This window comes from Microcebus murinus, chromosome 3, assembly GCF_040939455.1.
Source record: "Microcebus murinus isolate Inina chromosome 3, M.murinus_Inina_mat1.0, whole genome shotgun sequence".
Classification (NCBI taxonomy): Eukaryota; Metazoa; Chordata; class Mammalia; order Primates; family Cheirogaleidae; genus Microcebus; species Microcebus murinus.
The window spans coordinates 58,128,649-58,155,051 of NC_134106.1; the positions used below are offsets into that span (position 1 = coordinate 58,128,649).

The 26,403-nt window shown below is 36.9% G+C and overlaps 1 protein-coding gene and 1 non-coding gene across 10 annotated transcripts in view; both read right to left on the reverse strand.

Annotated features, from left to right (window-relative positions):
* Positions 1 to 25,219, reverse strand: part of TIA1 (TIA1 cytotoxic granule associated RNA binding protein) — a 35,896-nt gene extending 10,677 nt beyond the window's left edge. For 3 of the 9 annotated variants that reach the window (XR_012918580.1, XM_012750143.3, XM_012750144.3), the window contains exons 1-7: positions 24,943 to 25,219; positions 13,231 to 13,327; positions 8,698 to 8,796; positions 8,121 to 8,175; positions 7,916 to 7,948; positions 6,574 to 6,661; positions 3,333 to 3,408 (exon numbers count right to left, since the gene is read on the reverse strand). Coding sequence is in view for 7 of the 9 variants with exons in the window: in XM_012750143.3 (XP_012605597.1) it covers positions 3,333 to 3,408; positions 6,574 to 6,661; positions 7,916 to 7,948; positions 8,121 to 8,175; positions 8,698 to 8,796; positions 13,231 to 13,327; positions 24,943 to 24,968 (474 nt within the window). In the remaining 2 variants the exon portion in view is untranslated. The other 6 variants (XM_012750145.3, XM_012750146.3, XR_012918581.1 and 3 more) reach the window with 5 other exon arrangements.
* A 303-nt stretch (positions 25,220 to 25,522) lies between these two features.
* TRNAG-CCC (transfer RNA glycine (anticodon CCC)) lies at positions 25,523 to 25,593 on the reverse strand. The gene has a single exon. It is a non-coding gene; the product is annotated as a tRNA-Gly (tRNA).
* Between the last annotated feature and the right edge of the window lie 810 nt (positions 25,594 to 26,403).

Here is a 26,403-nt window from a genome sequence, read left to right on the forward strand (position 1 = left end):
TACCACAAACAATGGGGAATCAAATGTATTAGAGAAACGTAAGTTTGTGAAGACAGTACTGAGTACGCATCTAAAGTGTGTCACCATTAAATGAGAAGCAAAACCAGTTGGACTCAGTTTTTCTCCAATAGCATTCAGTTACTCTGGGGTAGGCAGAGAAGCTAAGATTATTGAGGTTTTCCTAGGCATGTACAACACAGGAAGAGAGGTAAGGAAGTTGGGGGTAATTGCAATCAGGCTGTGGCACTGTAACACCAGAGCCAAGCACAAATCACAAATTTTATAGAAGTTGAAATGTAAACTTGGGAAGATTAAATTATTTACTCAAAGTTACATCTCTCATATGATGGTTGTCAGGACTCATATCCATCTCTAATTCCAGAAGCCATACACAGATATCCTTTGCTATTTAACTCTAGTTCATACTAAACATGCATTCAGTGGTGATTTTTATATAGCAGAAGCCTATATTTTTCATAATCTCACAGGGGACCAATGAAATCCTAGCCTACCCAACCCCCCAGCATATTTCCCTAAATCTTATTATCAAACCTATGAATCAATCCTCTAAGGAACTCATACTAAATTGTGTCTATCAATTCATTGTACAAGGTATTTTTCTACCTTTTAAAATATTATGCTGTGATTAATAGCAAAGCTTTCAGAACCAACTACACTGTCATAATTTTTATTTTCTAACCTCACAGGGAAAAAAATCTTTTTATTGGTAGATGGGACACATGTATGTCTAAGCTCATATATTTCACCTCTCAATGTGTATATCCCTTTCAACTCTTCTTCTAATACATGGAGTTTTCCTGATCTCTTGGGATTACCTACTTTTTTCACAGGTTTTTCTACTTTCCTAAAAGACATTTTCACTTCACATAGGGAAGAAGACAGCTATACTATGTAACATATTTAAACAATCTGACCACAGATATAATGTTACTGTGAGAATAGCTGAAATAAAATTGCAGTATATTTTATGTTCTCTTGCCTGGATTTGTGAGCCATGTAAACATTTTTAGAGGAAAAAATAATTGTTTTTAAGAGACAGGGTCTTGCTCTGTCACTCAGGCTGGAGTGCAGTGGTATGAACATAGCTCACTGCAACCTCAAACCCCTGGGCTCAAGCAATCCTCCTGCTTCAGCCTCTTGGAGTAGTTGGGACTATAGGTGCACGCTGCCACGATCAGCTAATTTTTTTTTTACTTTTTGTAGAGATGAGGTCTTATTATGTTGCTCAAGCTGGTCTTGAACTCTTGGGCTCAAGCCATTGTCCCGTCTTGGCCTTCCAAAGTGCTAGGATTATAGCTGTGAGCCACCACATCCATCCTGGAGAAAATTTTTGATATAGATAGTATATTTTGGGCAAATGATTGCAAGAGATTATAGCATATATCTGGATAGTAAATGTTCATAGGAATAATTGGATATTAGTTCAATGTAAGTAGAAACAGGAACTAAAATAAGCATGCCAGATTGACACTATTTTGGCATAGCTGCCAAAACATTTGTATTTTTAAAAAATCTGGAAGGAATCATTATGTATATCATAGTAAATGATGTTCATAAATTTGACCTGAAGTCACTAAGAGATGTTATAATATCTACTTCAAATACTCCATTTAAGAAAATAAGAAAAGCTTTTCTAACATACATTTCAAACTACAAAAATTTTTAATGGCTATAAGGTACTCTTAACACAGAAGGTAAAATGTTTCTATACTTATCATAGGCAACCACTAGTCATAACATAAAGGCAAACAATAAAATCCAAAGTTAATAAAACCTTGGTGTGTGTGTACTACAAGATTAGTGCATATAAGCTGTCCCACCATGCACCCCAATATTTCTGGAAGTATGATCCTGTTCCATTTAACTGTTTTAAACCTTCAGTTACCATATTTTATTTTTTTTTTGAGACACAGTCTCACTCTATTGCCCGAGCTAGAGTGCCGTGGTATCAGCCTAGCTCACAGCAACCTTAAACTCCTGGGCTCAAGCAATCCTTCTGCCTCAGCCTCCCGAGTAGCTGGGACTACAGGCATGCGCCACCATGCCTGGCTTATTTTTTCTATATATTTTTAGTTGTCCGGCTAATTTCTTTCTATTTTTAGTAGAGACAGGGTCTCGCTCTTGCTTAGGCTGGTCTCAAACTCCTGACCTCAAGCGATCTTCCAGCCTTGGCTTCTCAGAGTGCTAGGATTACAGGTGTGAGCCACCACACCCAGCCTAATTACCATATTAAAAAAGTTAAAAGGACTTAATTATTTGAATTAGCAATATATTTACAAGGTTCAAACATCTCAAAGTACAATACAGGGTGATACTTCCCTCCCTATCTCATCTTCTTAGTTCTCATCACCTACCTCAAACAAGAAGCTCTGCCACAGGTTTTTGTTTATCCTTACAGGGGAAAACACAAACACACCCATACTTGTCACACTAATGTATGTTTCCTTCCTTTTTTATACAAATTGGTCTTTCACCTAATAATGCACAGTGAAATTCTTTCCATAATATAGTATTACACTATCCTTCCATTTCTCTGCAAAAAAACCCCCAGAAATTTTAGGCTGGGCATGATCACTCATGCCTGTAACCCTAGCACTTTGGGAAAAGGGAGGCCGAGGTGGGAGGACTGCTTGAACCCAGGAGTTCAAAACCAGCCTGAGCAACATGGCAAGACCCTGTCACTACAAATAATTAGCCAAATGTGGTAGTGTATGCATATAGCCCCAGCTACAGCTACCCAGGAGGCTGAAGAAGGACCACTTGAGCCCAGGAATTTGAGGTTGCAGTGAGCTATGATCATGCCACTGCACTCTATCCAGACAAAAAGAACAAGACTCTGTTTTAAAAAAAACAAAACATATTCCAATTAATATGGGTGAAGGAAAAAGAATAAATTGATAAGAAAATTAATATTCTATTAAAAAAAATAAAAAAAACCCAAAAACAGAAATTTAAAGCCCACACAAACTGCCACCTATCACAGTATTTTATTAGCTACTTTTCAATTACCATGGAATATAAAAGATAATGAATTAAATCCATAAATGAGATTTTCAACATCTACGTTTGGCTGATAATTTAAATATCTTTATTTTCTCTATTCTGAAAACTTTTTATCAGTACCTTGCATGCATCACATGCTAAATAAATGTTAAATGATGAAGCAGGGGAAAGAAGATACACTCTGGTAAGGTGCTAGTTATTAGTAAAATGAACAAATGGCAGATGAAAGAAAAATTAATTAAAACAAACTGAGTGTTTCCTTTCCTTATTCTTAAAAGCACTGCACATGCACTTCTTATTGAGCTCACCCATTTGTTGAAAAAGGAGACAAAGCCATATCCTTTAGACTTTCCTGTTGCCATGTCTTTTACCACTCGGGCATCTCTGAAATCAGAAACATTCAGAAGTTTAGGTTTGCAAACTATCCTTGGATATAAAATGAGAATTTCAAACACAAGTCATTTTTATGTTTCACCTTCAGTAAAGTGAACCTTTAAGGCAAATTCACCTTTTATTCTACAAAATTTATCATGTATTAACAAATGAGTCTTATTTATATAGACATGCAAATCAATAACTTCTTAAATATATACACATATGTACATTGTACAGAAACTGTCTCCCACTTCAAACAGTTTTTTTAAATATTAAGCATGGTGAAAGCAGCTATTCACATGAATTAACCACTTATAAGGTTCAAAGGTACATTAAATGAATGGCTTTCTTTAACCATGCAATTTATAATTTGCTATTTGACACCATAGTCTACCTACATGAAAAACTTAAAATAGAAAACTGGAAATTAAAGAATGAAAAAGTTATATATCCCTTAAACTAAACAAATTACTTCATTTTTTCTCAGATTAATTTATACCCCCCTTTTGGACTAGAGTAAATTTTGAGAACTGGACATTTTCAGAAATGTTAAATCATTGAAGAAAAATACTAGACACACACTTTAGTTCTAAACTACATAAGAAAAGATTTTACACTGATTTTTATAATAATATTCATATAAAATGATTGGAAACTACAAGAAATAAAAGCAAAATTTTAAAAAGTCAGAAAGTAAAAAAGCACGCCAACATTTATCCACTGTGAACCGTAGCTTGTAGTTAGCCAGGGCAATTCTGTCCATTCTTCAGAGACACTCTGCAAAATAACCAGAGCCCTATTATTTGAGATTGAGTAAAAACCCAGCCATGATAGCTAAAACTCCATACCTCAAAAAATTGGACTCAAATTGTGCTTCACAGGCAATCTGCTTTTAAGTTAGCCAGGTATGTCACAATGCTTGTTCTCTCAGGACACATGAACAAAACAGGCACTTTTACAACAAAAACCCAAGTCAGAAAGCCATGCAATGTAATTTTATATTAAAGTATACATAAGCATATTTTAGATCAATCTGAGTGATTTAATAAGTGTTTAGGGTCAAAATGACAAAGAGGTGATGCTGAAAAGGGAAAACTAATGCAAGTCACTTCTCAATATGCAAAAATACTTATTAAATTATCTGTATGGTACACATGCATTTAACTTGGTAACTGACTCACTTCTATATCATAATTTGCTAGTCTACCCTACACTAAAGGAACAGCAAGAGTTTACACTGTGTAAATCAGGGGAAAGTACTATATTTTTTATACTATATATTTTAACAGACCATTGTTTTACTACACACCTCATATAAATCAAGCATTGTTACAGGCACTCTATAGAGAATATCTGACTATCATAAGAACCCTTCAACATACAGTTATCAACTTAGCTCCTGTAACAATAACAACAAAAAAATCAGGAAAATATGCTATCAACTGCTAAATGATTCTTTTAAATTTAGGAAAGCTACCTCCTTGTATATAGTCTAAAACTCAAATATTACACATTACCATAACTGAAAATTTTATAAAACGTAAAGAAAGGCCTTACCAAGGAAAAAAAACCAACGTATACCTCAATAATCATGGGACCGTAAGAAATTCTCCAGATTAAAAATATAATACAGAAACATATCAAAAAGAAATTCCTGATTCATGATTTAAAAGTCATGAAATTGCTAAAATCTGAAGGTCATTTAACCTAAACTTACCAATTGTTACACAATTTTTGCTAATTCCAAAATAAAATTCCCATGTTTTCAAAAATTTACTTCAAAATCAAAGCATTTAATAAGACAGCTATTTAATCTGTTTACAGTGTTAGTAAAAGTTTTTCTTCTTAAAGACCCACCCAGGAAATGTCAGCCTTGAAAAAAATTCAACTCTTACTTATTAATCTCTGAAAGGATTCACTGAGGAAGCAGCAGCAAAGACATATAGTTCAGGGTTCTTAACTTATGGTCCTGTATAGCTACTCTGATAATAGGATAAAATTTACAAAAATTCACCACACCAAAATGAAAACACACAAAATTTTGCATACAGAGATTTAAAGTCCTTGAGAGAGGCCAAAGTTTAAGACCCTCCAAGTCTAGATATTTGAACACAAGCTAACCATTATCAAAACCCTAAAACAAAGAAAGAACAATCAAATTAAAACTTTATTTTCCTAATCAGTTCTCACAAAGAAAAACGTAATCTAACAGAAAAGTCCATTTATAAGTTCTAATCTTGTGACTGCCTTTAAAATTGGCCATTTCTTGGTCACTATGCATTGTCATGTCTTACCAATGAACTATATTCTTCAAATGAAAACTCCCAAAAATTCATCACCAATACTAATGGCATTTATTTACTTTCCAGTCCCCTCATCTTCTCATCTCTGCTGTTAGTCTATTCAAAGCAAACCACAGCTAGTGTTTCCTTTTTACTACTCTTTTAGCTGGAGCAATAATAAAGCAACCAGAAATCCCATGAAAATTTTCTAAATTCAACAACTACTCCTAAGAAAGTACTACTAAAAACAACTTACTCTTACTCTTACTCTAATACGGCATGCTTTCCAAAATATTAAAGTTCTTCTGTGATGAATGCTACTTTGAGTAAGTTATTTACAAAGGGCCTAAAATGTATGATTAATAACAAGCGCAAGCAAGACAGTGCTTCACAAAATACAAGGCACTATTATTGTTGTTAGCAATTAAAAAAAAGGGGAGTAAATATCTAGAAAATAACATTTAATAACTGCTTTTTTTAGGTTGAACTGTTAAGCTTTCTTTTTATTAAAATGTATTAATACAAAATGCATGGTATCATAGAAGTGCCCAATGGATCTATGTTTCTTAGTCATATCACAAGTTACTAAAGAGTATCACCAAGCTAGCAAGATACCTATATAAGAAATATAATATGTACAATGGCAAAATTTGTCTCTTAAAAGTTAATGCTAATTGAAAAAGGATTTTAAGATAATTGAAGACCAAAGATAGACTTATTTATCAATGAAAAAACAATCTTTGGCTGTTAACTTCTTGAATAATCTCTAAATAATAAAATACACTATATTCAAGTGTTAAAATTAATGTCCAAAATTCACAATTATTTTCAAACTAATTCTACATAAGATTGTTTCTAATTTAAAACATTTTATTTAATTTCTGTTACTTACGATATTCTTCCAAATGGTGCAAAAGCAGCTTTTATATCTTCAGTTGTAATTTCTGGACTGAGATCACCAACAAAGACATGGAAATGATCTTATAAGGGGAAGGAAGGGGAAGTGAAAAGAAAAACATAACTTTAGAATTTAACAAATACTAAAATCTATCCAGTATTCTTAAAATGATTTATGAATTACAATAAAGTATCAATGAAACACTATCCTCTATCTACACAAATCCTATCTACTTTAAACAAAATGAATCAAAGCAATTATATAGGAAAGATTCTCCTAAAAAGACTGTGGATATCTAGCTGGAAACTAACAGTTATATTTCTATGTATAGTCAATTATTATACTGGTCTAAGAAAATAAACTAATAATATATAACAAATTTCAGTTCTGTAGAAAATTTAATGTAGTTACCATTCTAATAATAATTCTTTACTTTTATTCAGTTTACCACTATATAAAGGCTTTACAAATTAAAATAAAATAGTGGTATTGTGAATTATGTAGACAAGATTTGCCTCAGTTAACACAATTTACTGAAGCTAGCTACACAATATACTTGGTTTAACCATATTTTGTGAAGAACAATCAAAGAAATACCTTGCATTGCAACAGTTTGATGTTAAAGTATTTGACAGTTTTCTCAAAAGCCAACAGTTTTGGTTGCCCAGACATTACACCATTCAGTTTATGTGAATCCATGTGCAAGTGAACTAAGACTGAAGGCAACAGAATGAAAACAGTAATCCCTTCACTTTATATCAGAACCATTAAAAAAGCATTGGAGAGAAATAACCATCCCATATCTGAACTTTTAAAAAAAGACAATTCTCAAAAAAAAGGAAACACTTTAAAAATGCAAAATTGTTGGATCAACACTTTAAAATGAAGAGTGAGAGAGAGATAGAGAGAGAAAGAGAGAGAGAGAAAGAGAGATACCAATTTCGACAAGGTACATTTGGAAAGAAAAGTTACCCATATTTGGCAGGCCTTAAGCAACATATAGGGTAGCTCTTTGAGAAACAAAGTTTTAGGAGCAACTTAAGCATTTGCAAGATCTGGGTATGAAGCCCAGATGGTGACCTCAACAAAGCAGGGTATCTTGCCCTTTAGTTGGTGAAAGTATTTCTAAGGCATCAGCTGCTAGAACCAACATAGTGGACAAGCCACACTTGGTCAACACTGGGAAGAAGGGGGAAAAATATTGCCAGAGAAACAAGAGAAATACTACACTTCCTCCCTCCCCTCTCCCCCCCACAGTATCAAACAAAAAAACTTCAAGTGGTTAGTGAATACCCTTTCAAGAGATTTCATTTTATGTTTAAGAAGATACAATTACCTTGTGAACGCTGTGTGCTGACAACGGTACTACCTGATGACAAAGATTAGATTTGTTCTTAAATTTATTAACACAAACACATTAAATCATATCTTAGGATAACGATCAAAACATTACTGCAAACATGTATGATGATTATATGCTTTACAATAAAACTACTGGGTATAATAAAAACAAATGTTCAAAGAGTATAAAATATACTTACTGCTTGTATCTTTCTTTTGACTGCTGGGGGTTGTTGCCCAATTCACTTTGACTTCCTAAAAAAATTTTTCTACATTTAACACCATAAAAATAAAGCTCCAAATTAGATTTCCATCTATGAACAAATAAGAAGTTGTATGTTTGATATGAAGCATTCAAGGGGATGCCAGTTCTGGTTAAAGTTTCAATACTTATCTTCTGATCTACACTTAAGGAAATAATGATAACAAATCCTCATCTTGATACATTTCTTTTAACATTCAATTAACCTTTCTTGCCTAAAGTATCAATACATTTTTTTCTTTTATTCTTCACCATTACCATCTGATGTTTCAACCAAGCTCAAATAATTCAACAAATATTTTAGTATCTACCATGTACAAGGCAACATGGAAAATACTAACATAAACACAGGCCTTTGCGTTCTATAAAAGCTTTATTTCACCTTTTTAATATTAAATGTAGATAACTGACCTTTTCCTATAAGTAAACGTAATGTTTCTATAAAAAGGAAACGAAATCATATATAACTTAAAAATTTCCAGCTCAAGTCACCTTCTTCAATTATGACAGCTTACCTTACCCATTATCTTCCGTCCATTCATAGCAGCTAGTGCTGCGGCTGCATGACGATGTTCGTGAAACTCCACAAAACAATATGGATCATTTCCAGCTGTCTGTTGGAGAAGAAACGCAAAAGCCAATTTTAGGCTTTATGCTCTCACTACCTTAAAATTATGTAAAGATTTCCCCCAAGTTTTATGTATCTAAGTTAGCAAACCATGAAGAATGAAACGTCCAATCCACAAGTAAATTTTTATTTTTAATTACTTTACTTTTTTAGAGATGGGGTCTGGCTCTGTTGCCCAGGCTAGAGTGCAGTGGCATAGTCATAGCTCACTGCAGTCTCCAACTCCTGGGCTCAAGGGACCCTCCTGTCTCAGCCTCTTGAGTAGCTGGGACTACAGGTGTGTGACACCATCCCCAGCTAATTCAGATAAAAAGTAAATAAATTGTGGTGAGTGCCTATAGTTCCAGCTACTTGGGAGGCTGAGGCAGGAGGATTGCTTGAGCCCAGGAGTTTGCATTCAGCCTGGGCAACACATTAAGATCCTGATTCTGAAAAATAAATAAAAGAGATTTAGGCCGGGCGCGGTGGCTCATGCCTGTAATCCTAGCACTCTGGGAGGCCGAGGCGGGCGGATTACTCGAGGTTGGGAGTTCAAAACCATCCTGAGCGAGACCCCGTCTCTACTAAAAATAGAAAGAAATTAATTGACCAACTAAAAATATATATACAAAAAATTAGCCGGGCGTGGTGGTGCATGCCTGTAGTCCCAGCTACTTGGGAGGTTGAGGCAGGAGGATCACTCGAGCCCAGGACTTTGAGGTTGCTGTGAGGTAGGCTGATGCCACGGCACTCACTCTAGCCTGGGCAACAAAAGTGAGACTCTGTCTCAAAAAAAAAAAAGATTTAAAAAGTAAACTTTTAAAAACAAACTATTTTTATATAAAGCTATTTTCTTAAACAGGTTATTATATGCTATTATAATTTAATCCTTTATTAATAACTATATATCTAAATCATATATATAGCTATAAATACATATATTTTCTCCCCATCATCATATAACCATTTCTTTTCTTTCTTTCCTTCTTTTTTAAAGAAATGGAGTCCAGCCAAGCTCGGTGGCTCATACCTGTAACCCCAACACTTTGTGAGCCTGAAGCAGGAGGATCACTTGAGGCCAGGAGTTTGAGAGGAACCTGGGCAACATAGTAAGGCCCTGACTCCACCAAAAATTTAAAAATTAGCTTGGTGTATTGGTGAGTGCCTCTAGTCCCAGCTACTCAAGAAGCTGAGGCAGGTGGATCACCTGAGCCTTGGAGTTCGAGGCTGCAGTGAGCTATGCACTTCAGCATGGGAGACAGAGTGCGACTCAGTCTCATTTATTCATTAATAAATAAATGAATAGTTTAAAAAGAGAGAGACAAGGTCTTACTATGTTGCCTAGGCTAGAATAAAGTGGCTGTTGATCCCACTTCTGATCAGCACCAAAGCTTTAACCTGCTCTGTTTCCACTTCCCACTCCTGGCAGGTCACCACATTGATGCTGAACCTAGTGTGGACACCTGAGGACAACCAATGGGTGTAGTACACTATATAGCCCAGAACTCCTGGCCTAAAGCCATAAAACCACCTTCCCGCCACAGCCTCCAGAGTAGCTGGGACCCCAGGTACATGCCACCGTGCCCTGCTTATATATTACTTTTTACTGCTACAAATCTACACAGCTTCTTGCTGCTTCTAACTTGCTGAATAGCAGAGAAATCTAATCTTAAGAAGGTTAGCCAACCTTCTTAAACTAGTTTCTAAAATATAGGTAAATAGGCTCTGAGAACTAAAGAGGTTCCCTGATAAGTGAAGTTTCAGAGTAACTTTCAGAATGTGGACTTTCCTTCCCCCCGCCAAATACTAAAAAGCCTTAAAGAATATGGACTTTCTGACATCAATTTTTATGCCTGCTCAGAAGTCTTTTAAAAATTGTATCCCCTTTTCTGTTGGTGTTCCATGTAGCTGGGGTTACATGACAGATAAAGCCTGGATGTATTAGTATGAATTAAAAAAACAGAAAAATCTAATATTTTACACCTATCAGTGCAAAATACCAAATGACTTCAAAGTCCATTTTAAAATTCTTTCCATAATCTCCTAAACAGAATTATTAAAATAAGAAACTAATTAAAAAGACTAGAGGGGAGGGGAGAAAGGGCATTTATTGAAACCTTAAAATCTGTACTCCCATCATATGCCAAAAAGAAAAAAAAGACTAGAAAGCTACTAGAATAAAGGAATATAACATTTTGTTTCACATAATTGTTTAAAAGAGTCACTACCAATGATTTTCAAGAATTTTAGAGCAAGGAGGCAACAGCAAAATTCAAAATATTGGGACTACACAATATTTTTTTAAGAAAATTAAAGAAAATATTTCTCCAGATTTAAGGCCTGATAGAAAGAAAGAAAAAAAAAAGAAATAAAAGAGTTTTATATAATAAAATAGTAATTTTTAAAAACTAGAGAAAATAAATTGTATAATTCCAACTAATAAATCACTAAATGGGAATTCTATTACAAAGATCAATTGACAGGCACTGAAATGTGCTTAGAAAAAGTAGCCTGCACTTAAGAGTAGAGCAAACAAATGAAAAACAATGTACATTTTACTTAATTTGTATCCAGGAAAAACTATAACTTTTTATATAAAAAGAATCTAAGCAGGCCCAGCGAGGTGGCTCATGCCTGTAATCCTAGCACTCTGGGAGGCCCAGGCAGGCGGATTGCTCAAGGTCAGGAGTTCGAAACCAGCCAGAGCAAGAGCGAGACCCCCGTCTCTACTATAAAGAGAAAGAAATTAATTGGCCAACTAATATATATAGAAAAAATTAGCCGATACAAACATCTTGGTTACATAAAAAAAAAAAAAAAAAAAGAAAAAATTAGCCGGGCATGGTGGCACATGCCTGTAGTCTCAGCTACTCAGGAGGCTGAGGCAGCAGGATTGCTTGAGCCCAGGAGTTTGAGAGGTTGCTGTGAGCTAGGCTGACGCCACGGCACTCACTCTAGCCTGGGCAACAAAGTGAGACTCTGTCTTAAAAAAAAAAAAAAAAAGAATATAAGCAAATATATATATATTATCAACCTTTATACTCCAGGCAGTATAAAATACATAAATGTGAACACCAGTCTAGGTGTGTGAATAGACTGCAATTTAGATTTCAATATTAAAAATCTAAGCTTTTGAGTGATCAAATTCCAAAATTTATAAAAAGTGGCAAATGCTAATCTAGTTATGATAGTTGTTTCTGCAGCCTAGGTACGCATTAACACTTTGCCCAGTGATCTTTACCCAAGGAAACATTAATATATGTCCAGACAGGGAAAGAGGACAACAGCAAACTGGAAACAAATGCAGAAGATTTATATTCTAGTATATCAACTGGGGTTTACATCCCTGCTTTGCCTCATTTCCTCACATTTGAAATGAGAATAACATCTTCTTTATAATGTTTCTATTGAACATTTGTGATAATGCATTGAAATAACTGACAGATAGCAAGTATTCCATAAATTCTACTACTGGAATAAGGAAGGAGACCTAGATAAAGAAAAGACTGATTTAATTCCCTATCATCTTTCCCTTTCAGTCTTATCTTTCTCTACAGGACAGAGATCTTTTCTCCTTTATCCAAAGTCATACTGACATTAAATGTGATAGAATAATGAAAAGGACAAAAATGTTTGTTGATTCCATCTATGATATGTAAATGACCTAAATGACCTTACAGCATTAGGACAAGGGTTTGACAACATTTTAAGATCTAAGACAACAAATTAAAGCCAATTGGCTAAACAATTAACTTTTTAACATACCAAGTAAAAAAGAGTTAAACTGGAATACGACAAGAAAGCAGCAGATACACATATATGTATTTATGATTTTCTTTTCTACAGAAAAGAAAACCAAACATTTATAGAAAGGAGATACTATGAGATAAAAGGATTTCTCTTCAGCACTGTCTTTCCCATTAAAAAGTTTTAAATTTGTCTTTTTATACATAATATGATTTAGTTAACTCCAACTAGATGAATGAGTTCAATATTTTTTTTACACATTAAGGTGTGATAAATAGGAATAGCCTAAATACAAGAAAACTTTAAATCATGACCTTCAAAAATAAAGTTAAAAACACGTTCATTGTATCAAATGTCTATTATTTTTTATCCCATTTCCTAATCTAATTGTAATGATTGAATTTATTAGCTGACCAACTGACACCACACATTAAAAAACAATTCTGATGTGTCACTGCACCTTAAAACAAGAGCCTACATATATATTTAAAAAATACAGTTTTCCTTTGCTCTAGAAACAATTAGTTCTATTCTCTTCTTCCTTTACTAAGTAAAACAAACTAAATTCATTTGTCAGACAGATTTGTTACAAATTCACTAAAATCTTTATGAATTTAGACTGTACAACTAAGAGTTCCTAGAAGTAGTGGCTTTAAGTCATGTGTAAAAAAAGAATAAAGTAAAATACCCTTACATCCATAATCATTTTGCAGTTTTTACAAGGTCCAATCTGGCTAAAGAGCTGAAGAATTAGAGCTTCTGTCACATCTCTGGAAAGGTTACCAACATATCTGAAACACAAAGAAAAACAATTTACCATTTAAATTTACTTCTTTTACATCAGTTTCTAAAGCTGAAAGCTGCTTACTGCAAAATGAATTCCGGAAGGAGGCAGTATAAAATTGGGGAGCAACTCACAAAAGTTTGCCAACACTTGGAAATCTCTTTCAGTCTGGGCACAGTGGCTAATACCTGTAACCCTAGCACTTTGGGAGGCCAAAGCAGGAGGATTGCATGAGGCCAGGAGTTCCAAAACAGCCTGAGCAAAGAGAAAAATTAGCCAGGCGTAGTGATGAGCACCTGTAGTCCCAGCTACTTGTGAGGCTAAGGCAGGAGGACTGTTTGAGCCCAGGAGTTTGAGGTTATAGTGAGCTATGACAATGCCACTGCACTTTAGTCGCGGTAACAGAGCAAGACTCTGTCTCAAAAAACAAAAACTGTTTCAAAACATATGTAAAATATGTTATTTGCAAATAGAGTAGACACTGCTAGTAGAAAGGAAACTGTTTTATGTATGTACATGTGTGTTTTAGTCAGTTTTGAAAATTAAACCTGATGATGTTTTCTAAGTTTCTACGCTTACCTTAGGAAGATATACCTTAAAACTCTCAAATGAATCATTATTAGATATACATAATATTTTATACAGTCAATCCTAGGAAGCATTGTAATTATTACTTTTATTACTGAGAACATTAATTTCCCCAAATTTTTAATTCACATGATCCCAATGACACTGTCTAACACAATGAATAAATTTTTGAAAGTCATGAGTAAATCATCTATTAGGTACTGTGGATGTGTACGAAGGGATGGGAAACCTTTCACTGAGTATCACTGATCAGTGGAGGATGGGTGAAAGGGAACAGAATGATTCCAAATAATATGACTTGGTGATTAATAAACTTAATTAGGCTGGGCGTGGTGGCTCATGCCTGTAATCCTAGCACTCTGGGAGGCCGAGGTGGGAGGATTGCTTGAGCTCAGGAGTTCAAGACCAGCCTGAGCAAGAACGAGACCCTGTCTCTACTATAAATAGAAAGAAATTAGCCAAACAATTAAAAGTCGAAAAAACTAGCTGGGCATGGTGGTACGTGCCGGTAGTCCCAGCTAATCGGGAGGCTGAGGCAAGAGGATCACTTGAGCCCAGGAGTGTGAGGTTGCTGTGAGCTAGGCTGACACCATGGCACTCTAGCCCAGGCAACAAAGTGAGACTCTGTCTAAAAAAAAAAAAAAATGTCAAGGTCATGAAAGATATCTCCTCACAGATTGAAGGAGAGTAAAAAGACATGATGACTAAATACAAGGTTGTATTATCTTGGATTGGATCCTGGAATAAAAAAGGACATTAGTGGAAAAACTGGAGAAAATGGAATAAAGCCTATAACCAACAGTTTTGTACTAAGGTTAATTTCTCTTTTTTTTTCTTTTTTGAGACAGAGTCTCCCTTTGTTGCCCAGGCTAGAGTGAGTGCTGTGGCGTCAGCCTAGTTCACAGCAACCTCAAACTCCTGGGCTCAAGCAATCCTCCTGCCTCAGCCTCCCGAGTAGCTGGGACTACAGGCATGTGCCACCATGCCCGGCTAATTTTTTCTATGTATACTGGTTGGCCAATTAATTTCTTTCTATTTACAGTAGAGATGGGGTCTGACTCTTGCTCAGGCTGGTTTCGAATTCCTGAACTCGAGCAATCCGCCTGCCTAGGCCTCCCAGAGTGCTAGGATTACAGGCGTGAACCACCAAGCCCGGCCCGTTAATTTCTCATTTTTGATAATTGAGCCATGGTTATATAAGATGTTAACATTATTAAGGGGAGTTGGGTGAAGGTTATATGAGAAGTCCTTACTATCTCTGCAACTCTTCTGTACCTATTCTCATCCAACTCTTGTGGCTGTAAGGAAGTCTCAGAACTGCATACAAGTCTAAATGAAAAAAATAAGGCTCTTCTAAAATTTTAACTCTAAACAGGTTGAGCATTGCAATTCTGAAAATCCAAAACTGTGAGCACCAACATGATGCTCAAAGGAAATGTTCATTGAACATTTCAGATTTTTTGGATTTGGGATGCTCAACCGTTAAGTATAATGCAAATATACATCTGAAATCTGAAAAATATAAAATCTGAAACACTTCTAGTCACAAGCATTTTGGATAAGGGGTGCTCAATCTTCATATATATTGCTAAAGCTAGAGATCTAGTGACAAATGGACAGTGTTTAGAGAACCTGAATTCTGTCACTTATTCTTTGCAAAATCCTCTAAGATTTCCTGAGAAATATTTTCTGAGTAACATAATCCAGTTTGAAGATATGTAATAAAAAGCAGTAAGCAACCTTAAAAAAAAACACTAAGTACCGTGTTGCCTTTATATTTGTTCGCCTAATGTGGCCTATTGTATCTGGTAAGCATGAGGAACTTCTATCAACTAACTCTAGACATAGCTATTTAGAGAAATGCTATTCAGAGGTAAGTGCACACAAAACTTGCTCTCAACATTCAACACCACTACAATTAACTAAAAGTAACATGGTGTGGTGGTTCACGCCTATAATCCCAGACCTTCTGGAGACCAATGTGGGAGGATAGCTTGAGGCTAGGAGTTCAAGAACTGCCTGGGCAACATAAAAATATTTAAAAATTAGCCAGATGTGGCACAGCACACCTGTAGCCCCAGCTACTCAGGAAGCTCAGGCAGGAGGATCACGTAAGCCCAAGAATTCAAGGCTTCAGTGAACTATGATCATGTCAATGCATTTCAGCCTGGTTAATAGAGCGAGACCCTGTCCTTTAAAAAATAATACATATACAATATTTTCATATTAAATCAAATGACAAAATCTCGGCCGGGCATGGTGGCTCATGCCTGTAATCCTAGCTCTCTGGGAGGCCGAAGTGGACGGATTAGTCGAGGTCAGGAGTTCGAAACCAGCCTGAGCAAGAGTGAGACCCCGTCTTTACTATAAATAGAAAGAAATTAATTGGCCAACTAATATATATAGAAAAAATTAGCCAGGCATGGTGGCACATGCCTGTAGTCCCAGCTACTCGGGAGGCTGAGGAGTAGGATTGCTTGAGCCCAAGAGTTTGAGGTTGCTGTGAGCTAGGCTGACACCACGGCACTCACTCGAGCCCAGGCAACAGAGTGAGACTCTGTCTCAAAAAAACAAAAAACAAATTAATTGGTCAACTAAAAATATATAGAAAAAAATATCCAGGCATGGTGGTGCATGCCTGTAGTCCCAGCTACTGGGGAGGCTGAGGCCAGAGGATTGCTTGAGCCTAGGAGTTTGAGGCTGTTGTGAGCTGGCTAATGCCACAGCACTCTATCCGGGCAACAAAGTGAGACTCTGTCTCAAAAAAATAAATAAATAAATCAAATGACAAAATCTCCTTTTCATTCTTCTGCAAATAATAAATATGGGGATTGAACCCATTACATTAATCTTTTGTTTGCCAATAAATGAGTTACTCATACCTAACTCAAATTTTTAGAAACTAATTATTCTACTACTTTCTAAGTCTATTTGTTAAATAAATACTAGTTTGAGAAAGAAAGTTTAAACGAATTTGAAATTTGCAGATGTGTTTTATATCTAAGATACTTTCTTTTTTTTTTTTTGAGACAGAGTCTCGCTTTGTTGCCCAGGCTAGAGTGAGTGCCATGGCATCAGCCTAGCTCACAGCAACCTCAAACTCCTGGGCTCAAGCGATCCTGCTGCCTCAGCCTCCCGAGTAGCTGGGACTACAGGCATGCACCACCATGCCCGGCTAATTTTTTCTACATATATTAGTTGGCCAATTAATTTCTTTCAATTTATAGTAGAGACAGGGTCTTGCTCTTGCTCAGGCTGGTTTCAAACTCCTGACCTTGAGTGATCCTCCCACCTCAGCCTCCCAGAGTGTTAGGATTACAGGCATGAGCCACCATGCCCCGGCCCCTAAGATACTTTCAATGGGAAAATATTTCTTATAGTTTATAGAATATTTTATTCTTTTTTTGTTTTGTTTTGTTTTGTTTTGTTTTGAGACAGAGTTTCGCTCTGTTGCCCAGACTAGAGTGCCATGGCATCAGCCTAGCTCACAGCAATCTCAAACTCCTGGGTTCAAGCGATCCTTCTGCCTCAGTCTCCCAAGTAGGCTCTCCATGCCTGGGACTACAGGCATGCGCCACCATGCCTCCCTAAATCTTTCTACATATTTTTAGTTGTCCAGCTAATTTCTATTTTTAGTAGAGACAGGGTCTCGCTCTTACTTGGGCTGGTCTCGAACTCCTGAGTTCAAATGATCCACTCACCTTGGCCACTCAGAGTGCTAGGATTATAAGTGTGAGCCACCACACCTGGCCTAGAATGTTTTATTCTTCACAGTTCATTCTCATTTTGATATATTATATAAATATATTTTAGTTTTTCCATATTTTGTCACATACCAATCTGTTTTTGAAGCCATAGTATTTCCTATTAACAGTATGGATTTAAATTGCACATATAGATTTTTTTCTTTTTGTCTACCAAACATCTTATTTATAGAGAAATCATTACCCTATGGCAGAGTCTGATTCCCTGCAGAAGCCGAAAATGCTAGATACAGTTTTGCAGCCTCTCCTGCAGCTAGAGCATGTGCATGTGATGCAGCCTAGGTCGTCACTGGTAGAGATACCAGTGCTGAACACAGAATCTAGACAGGTCTTACAGAAGCGTAGATTGAAGAAAATCCATTTTGATGGCAAATAACAGCGGTGAAGTTCCATGTCCACTGCCAGTGGAAGGTAGGATGTACGTTTTTCAGTGGATTTGGTAGCAGTATCTATCTTGGGATGCTCTGTGGCTTGATCATAACCATAGGTCTAATAATTGTCTCTTTTTCTTCAACATTTTCTAAGCCATGTTCAATGACCTGTCAACAAATACTATGAGTGTCCAATATATTTTTAATCAATTCCTTTTATGCTTAAATTACCTAGTTATGTTCTTGCTACTTGCATTTAATATCCGAATATAAAAATTGAAGCCATAGTATTTCCTATTAACAGTATGGATTTAAATTGCACATACAGATTTTTTTCTTTTTGTCTACCAAACATCTTATTTATAGAGAAATCATTACCCTATGGCAGAGAATGATTCCCTGCAGAAGCCGAAAATGCTAGATACGGTTTTGCAGCCTCTCCTGCGGCTAGAGCATGTGCATGTGATGCAGCCTAGGTCATCACTGGTAGAGATAAAATGAATTTTATTTATTTATTTATTTATTTATTTATTTATTTATTTATTAGAGATAAAATGAATTTTATTTATTTATTTATTTATTTATTTATTTATTTATTTATTTATTTATTTATTTATTTTTGAGACAGAGTCTCGCTTTGTTGCCCAGGCTAGAGTGAGTGCCGTGGCATCAGCCTAGCTCACAGCAACCTCAAACTCCTGGGCTCAAGTGATCCTTCTGCCTCAGCGTCCCAAGTAGCTGGGACTACAGGCATGTGCCACCATGCCTGGCTAATTTTTTCTATATATATTAGTTGGCCAATTAATTTCTTTCTATTTATAGTAGAGATGGGGTCTCACTCTTGCTCAGGCTGGTTTTGAACTCCTGACCTCGAGCAATCTGCCTGCCTCGGCCTCCCAGAGTGCTAGGATTACAGGCGTGAGCCACCACGCCCGGCCTATTTATTAATTATTTTTGAGACAGAGTCTCACTCTGTTGCCCAGGCTAGAGTGCTGTGGCGTCAGCCTTACTCACAGCAACCTCAAACTCCTGGGCTCAAGGTCTCCTCCTGTCTCAGCCTCCCGAGTATCTGGGACTACAGGCATGCGCCACCATGCCTGGCTAATTTTTTCTATATGTTTTTAGTTGGCCAATTAATTTCTTTCTAATTTTAGTAGCGACAGGGGTCTCCCTCTTGCTCAGGCTGGTCTCGAACTCCTCAACTCAAATGATCCACCCACCTCGGCCTCCCAGAGTGCTAGGATTACTACAAATAAAATTTGTAAAAGAATGTTACAAATCACCACGTAAAAATGTAGAATTTGATAATGAAGCCCCTGTGAAAATCTGAGTAAAAAGCATGAATGGGTAGGTTTTTACCTAATGATAAATTCCATTAAAAGTAAGGATTCTTATTTTTACTTATATTAGATATTTACTGTCTAGAACACTGCCTGGACCATTGCAAGGGCTCCATAAATATTTGTTAAAGAGATAACTGAAATCTCTCAAAATGACTTCTGAACATTTGAAATTTGTTAGGAAATTATTTCATTTTGTCTGAATGTCCCTAGGGGGAAAAGGTTAGTTATGTCTTTTACTAATTACAAAATTGTGTAGAATAGTAAGTCTTGTACATGTATATCAGCATCCTAACTTTACTATTAATAACTGTATACTCTTTATAAAAGATAGTCTGTGCATGAGATAGCCAAAACTACCTTAGTAGCTAGTATCTCCCTCACTTGGCTTGAACATATGTATCTAATTATAAGCCTGTAGACATCTTAAGCCGTATCAATGCTCTCAAGATTGTTTTCATTTTTACTTATAGTTTACAACAAACATTTTAGACAACTAATATTACAAATTTGTAAATAAATCCACTTATTGTTGATGTCACTGTCACATGCCACATCCAATCCACTGATAACTCCTGTTGCCCTATTTCCAAAATATATCCAAAATCCAACCACTTTTTACCACTTCCACCGGTACTAGCTACTCCGTTACAAGCCACCATTTTATCTCACCAGAGTTGGCTTCCTGACTAGGGTGTTTGTTTCTGTACACCACTCCTCTGCTTAAAACCCTCCTATGGCTTCCATTCCCACTCAGACCAGGCACAGTCCTCAAAAAGCCCTGTATAATCTGGTATCTTCTACCTCTCCTACCATCCCTACTTACCATCCCAACCTCATTTCCTACTCTTCTCTTAAAGCTACCACAAGCAAGTCCCCAAGGGCCTCTGTACTAGCTGTTTCTGGAGAGTTCCTCCCTCAGATATATGCATGGCTCTCCCTCACCTCCTTCAGTTTTTTACTCAAATATCACTTAGGAAAGGGTGATCTTCCCTTAACATTCTCTAAATATCCACCCCATCCTTACCCTGCACTACATGTAATTTCTTTTTTCTTTCACAAACAGGGTCTTGCTATTGCCCTAAGCTGCCACATGGCACACAAATTTAGCTGTTACCTTAAACTCCTGAGCTGCCACCTCAACCTTCCAAAGCACTGAGAATATAGGTTGAAGCCATCCCAGGCAGCCCTTACACAAATTATTTTTTAAATCTTTTTGTTTGAGATAGAGTCTCACTGTCAACCTGGCTAGAGTACAGAAGCTCACTGCAACCTCAAACTCCTGGGTTCAGGCAATCCACCTGTGTCTACCGCCCCAATAGCTGGGACCACAGGCACACACCACAACACTTGGCTAATTTTTGCATTTTTAGTAGAGATGAGGTCTCACTCCTGCTCAGGCTGGTCTTGAACTCCTGGTCTCAAGTGATCATCCTGCCTTGGCCTCCCAGAGTGCTAGGATTACAGGCATAAGCCACCTTGTCCAGCTCTTACAAATTCTTAAAAGGCCTATTATATTTATTATTGTATTCCTAACTCCCAGAACAGTGACAGCCATGTAGTATGCTCTCAATATTACTGAATGAATATAATGTTCCTAGCATATTTTTTTTCTAGTATATTCTTTTTTTTTACTTTTTTAAATTTCTGTTTTTAGTAGGGACAGGGGTCTCACTCTAGCTCAGGTTGGTCTGGAACTCCTGACCTGGAGCGATCCACCCGCCTCGGCCTCCCAGAGTGCTAGCATTACAGGCATGAGCCACCACGCCTGGCCTTTCTAGCATATTCTTAATTACTAAGTTATCTGAAAGCATCATAAGTATTCTTGAATAATTAAATATATAAATGTAGTCAACTTTGCCTTAACTCTTATCTTTAGTTAAGGGTGAGCAAGCAAATTCAACTGAACACAAAAGAAATGTATTTCATACAAATTACAAGGCCAAAAGTATGTGTAAAGGAGTGCGGTGAACAAAAAAATGAAGATAAGCATAATCTGGCAGAAAGGCAAAGCCTACATTTAGCATTATGTAATTATTTAGTTGTAGAGTTTTAAGCATGGGCTACAATTTATAGATATGTATTCTTAGCAGATGTGAAAAGCCATACAAATGGAAAGTGTAGGGACTTTTGTGATAATAAAAAAGAAAAAAAAAAAAAAAGAAAAGCCACACAGTAACTGTACAACTATCTAAAAAGGAAGAACTCACATGCATTTGAGAGTAAATCATACAAAGGATGTTAAAGTGTCTGGATTTGAGGAAATTACCACCAGCAATGTTTTTCTAGTCTAGTACAGCTTTTAATTCCCAAGTTCAATGTTTTTAAAGTGACCAAGGCCAATTCAAACTCACTATACACATATTTTTATTTTTTTATTAAAGAAAATTTCAAGATTATACATTAGTAATATGTATACATCACCAAACCACTCACTAAAGATGTGTGAACTTATTAATTGTAACTTGAATACTCCTCAAAATAATCCTGCATTATAAACTTTAAGAAACTTTGTCTCACAATGTTTTCAAAGTATTGCTGAAAAGAAACTGAATACTAGCAATCTTTAACTTAAAAAGGTTATGCTCACATGTGGCAAATAAAGACATTTCCTCTGAGTAATTCAGGTATACAGGTTGATACTAAGATTCAGACTCTATTGTATCTTCAAGAATAACTAAAATCTTGATTCACTGCTTGAAACTGTACCCATTTTTCAAACAAATTTATGGATCGCTCACCATGGACATAGTGCCATGACTGTATTAAAAGTCCCTTACGGGGGGAGGGGGGCAGGTATATACCTATATACATGAGTGAGATGTGCACCATCTGGGGGATGGTCATGCTGGAGACTCAGACTTGTGGGGGGAGGGGGAGAAAGGGCATTTATTGAAGCCTTAAAATCTGTACCCCCATAATATGCCAAAATAAAAAAAAAAAAGAAAGAAAGAAAAAAGAAAAGTCCCTTACTTCCAGTGTCATTAAAGCAAACATTTTACATTAAAAGTGAAAACACTAAGAAAACTTAGGGATCAGTATCCTCATATTTAATCAAGATTGGCCTGAAGGAAAAAAGGGGATTTTGTGTTGAGGGAAGTGGAAACAAGAAAGGAGACAGGAAATTTTAGAGGATGGACTACTTTGGGGAAGATTCTTGGATAGGGTGTTCTAGCGAGAGATAGAAGTCAAGTCTTCAGTGCAAAATGGAAAAATTGACATCAGAGTTCTGATGGAGGATTAAATGAGCATATAAAGCACTTAATACAGAGCCTGGCATATAACTGGCATTCAATAATTACCTGTGAATCAAACTTCATTGTCTTTAAATGGTTAGTCCCTGTCCTCAAGTCTGTACTATTTAACTACCTGCTTTTGTAGACTGGCCAGAGAAAGCTGACATTGTCTTCATTATTTGATATTCCCAAATCAACCTACTAAAAATGTTAAGTTACCAGTTATTTCTGGCAGTTCCAGAAATTAAAAAGTTTCCAAATAATATTAAGAATCTTAAATTTAGGCCAGGTTTGGTGGCTCACACCTGTAATTCTAGCACTCTGAAAGACGGAGGTGAGAGGTTCCCTTGAGGCCAGCAGTTCCAGACCAGCCTGGGCAACAATTTGAGACTCTGTCTCTACAAAAATTAGCCAAGTGTGGCGGCTCATGCCTGTACTCCCAACTACTCCAGAGGCTGATGCAGGAGAATTCTTTGAGCCCAGGAGTTGGAAGCTGCACTGAGCTATGATCCAACCACCACACTCCAGCCTAGGGTGACAGCCTGAGATCCTGTATCTCCAAAAAGAAAAGAAAAAAAAACCTGAAATTTAAATACATTGTAAAAGATTAGCAGAGCCTTAACCCAGTATGCCACTGACCGTCACATTTCTGGATAAGGAGGGGAAAAAAGTTTCCACTAACACTATGAGGCTACAGTCTTTTTTAGGCCATATTCACCTCCAGATACAATCTTTCTAAAAACAACAGTCATATCTAATTGCTGCACTTTACAAGCTACTTCAAAGTAACAAATTATCAGACAAACTAGTAAAAAACTTATTAATCTATTAAGAAAACAAGTGTAGGCCGGGCGAGGTGGTGGCTCACGCCTGTAATCCTAGCACTCTGGGAGGCCCAGGCAGGCAGATTGCTAGAGGTCAGGAGTTCGAAACCAGCCAGAGCAAGAGCGAGACCCAGTCTCTACTATAAATAGAAAGAAATTAATTGGCCAACTAATATATATAGAAAAAATTAGCTGGGCACCGTGGCGCATGCCTGTAGTCCTAGCTCCTGGGGAGGCTGAGACCAGGAATTTGAGGTTGCTGTGAGCTAGGCTGACACCATGGCACTCACTCTATGTAGCCTGGGCAACAAAGTGAGACTCTGTCTCAAAAAAAAAAAAGAAAAAAGAAAAAGAAAACAAGTGTAACCATATTTCCCAAACAGATTGGAAATATCAACATAAAAGTGAAAAAATTTTGGAGGTAAAGAATTATTAATACACTGTACTTCAAAACAACTATAATATGTAGATTGAAAATTGCAAAAAGAAACCTAAAATTTTATTTTAATGCATAGAGCTCTCAAACTGCCAATATTCCAAAAATAAAAACAAAAAGCTAATACAAGAACTAACTGAGGTTTTCCTTTTTCTTTTTTTTTTCTAATAAATGCAACAAAGGCAGAATCACCTTATCTGACAATACTTTGAAAAACAATGCAGTGGGGAAAGCTACCCGACAAAGAAACATCTCAAGCTCATATAACTTAACACTAACTTTAAAAATCCTCAGACTTGACTAAATATGTTAAGGTATTTATCAATTGTTGCTTCATAAAAGCTGCGCGCTCGTTCAGCAGCATGTCAATCACAAGAGTAGCGACTATAAAAATATACTCCTCAATTGATATATACTTCTGAATGAGATTTCTACTTTTATAATGCACTTTCGAAGTCTTTGGAGTGTCCGGTTAGGCTTTTTGATAGGGAGTGCTACAGAAGGAAAGCCAAAGTGAGGTTAAAAATACTTGACTTTTTTCCACTTGGCAACTGCGAGAATAAAAGTTTACCTCAAAGAAAATGAATACGAGCAGTCTCAAGAAAAAAATTATCACCAAGAACAAAAAGAAAGGAAGAGTTTCAGGAGGGAATCAAAGTAAAATTAAAGATAAAGGGTTAATTCAAAAGGAGGGGGGGCGGGAAAAAAACAGAAGACAGCAATGGGACAAAAGGAAGGTTCGCTGGGTTCTAAAAAGAGGTTTGAATGAAAAAGTCTTTTCTCCAGGTCTAAGACCACAGAGGGCCGGTGGCGAGGCCAAAGGCCACGCAATGATGTCGTTAAGGTGAAGGGATTAATTTCCAGAGTGGAGCCTCCTCTCCCTCCACGTTAGCCTCTCACAGCCCTGGTCTCGGTTCTAAGCATCCAGGTGTGTGCCAAGGAGAAACGAACCACGATACCGCGGCATCCACGGAGAACAATAGGCTGGGGAGCGGCGCAGGGCCGAGGCCTTCCCTCCGGGACGACCACCATCCCGCCTCCCTCATCGCTGCCCCAGACTCACAGAGTCTTGGGCATCTCGTCCTCCATGGCTGCTGCTGTCGCGGCGGCGCCTCTGGGTCCAGCTCCCTGCCCTTCACTACCTCCCAAATCGTTTGAGCGGCTATGGCTGCGGAATAGCGGGGTTTCTCGGATGACCAGGGGTTACCCCGCCTCCTCCTTCGGCGGCAATTACACTACACTGTCCGGCCCGGCGCGAACAATGAAGCGCCGATACAAGATGGCGGCGAGCCGGGAAACTAGAAGCAGCCAGCGAAGTGACCCGGGCCGCGCAGGCGCAGAATAACCTTGCACGTTCAACCTCCAGGCCGCCAGGCTACATCTCAACCTATAGGTTCACTTGTTGCGCAGCCGCTCTTCAACCCGACACGAGGGATGTCTCAGACTGAGCAGGCGCAAGAATTAACTCTTTCAAGACTTCGTGAAGTTTTTTATTTTACAGTGCACATTTGAGTGTTTCAACAGTGAATTATAATAAAACAAAAATGAGAAGGGAAATTAAAAAGCCGAAACATTTTCATGGGAGGAAAGGTTTATAAAGAATTTTCAAGGTGTCACGATTTTAGAGGCAAGCAAAAACGAGCTGCGCCGCCCGGGAATCGAACCCGGGTCGCAAGAATGGGAATCTTGCATGATACCACTACACCAGCGGCGCTGATAGCTCCTAAGTTTACCAGAGTTTCTTAGAAAGAAATACAGGCACCACTGTTTTTCTTGTAAGAATAATTTTCATATATTTATTTATTTAAAAATAAGAGTTTATTAACGGTGTATAATCTGCTATTTTTTACTGATATAAGAAACAATTATCTTCTCTTATTCCAATATAGTTGAATGGATTTTTCTGTAAAGAAGAAATCTTAATTTTAAATTTTTTAGTTACAAATTTTTTTCATCTGTAAAATAGAGATGCTAGAAAAGAAAGAAAAAAAAGAAATAGGTCAGGTTTTCAATTTGCCTTGTTGGTACTAACTAAATATTTGAAAGTGAAGAAAATACATCCAGATGCCAGATTTTTCTTTATGTTTGCATTTTTTTTGGTATGTTCAAAGTACGTTGAAAATTATTTAAGAAATACTTATTTAATGCAAATTGGTCACAAGAATATTAAAAGTAAATGAGTCTGAAGTTCAGCCTTCTTTTAGGGGACAGAGAAATTAGGGCTCTGAAATGTGGTTCATTGTACAAATCATGCATTTTATAAGCTACAGAAATGTTGTTTTGTGTGTGTGTGTGTGTGTGTGTGTGTGTGTGTGAGATAGAGTCTCACTTTGTTGCCCAGGCTAGAGTGAGTGCCGTGGCAGTCAGCCTAGTTCACAGCAACCTCAAACTCCTGAGCTCAAGCAATCCTTCTGCCTCAGCCTCCCAAGTAGCTAGGACTACAGGCATGTGCCACCATGCCCGGCTAATTTTTTTTATATATATTAGTTGGCCAATTAATTTCTTTCTATTTCTAGTAGAGAGG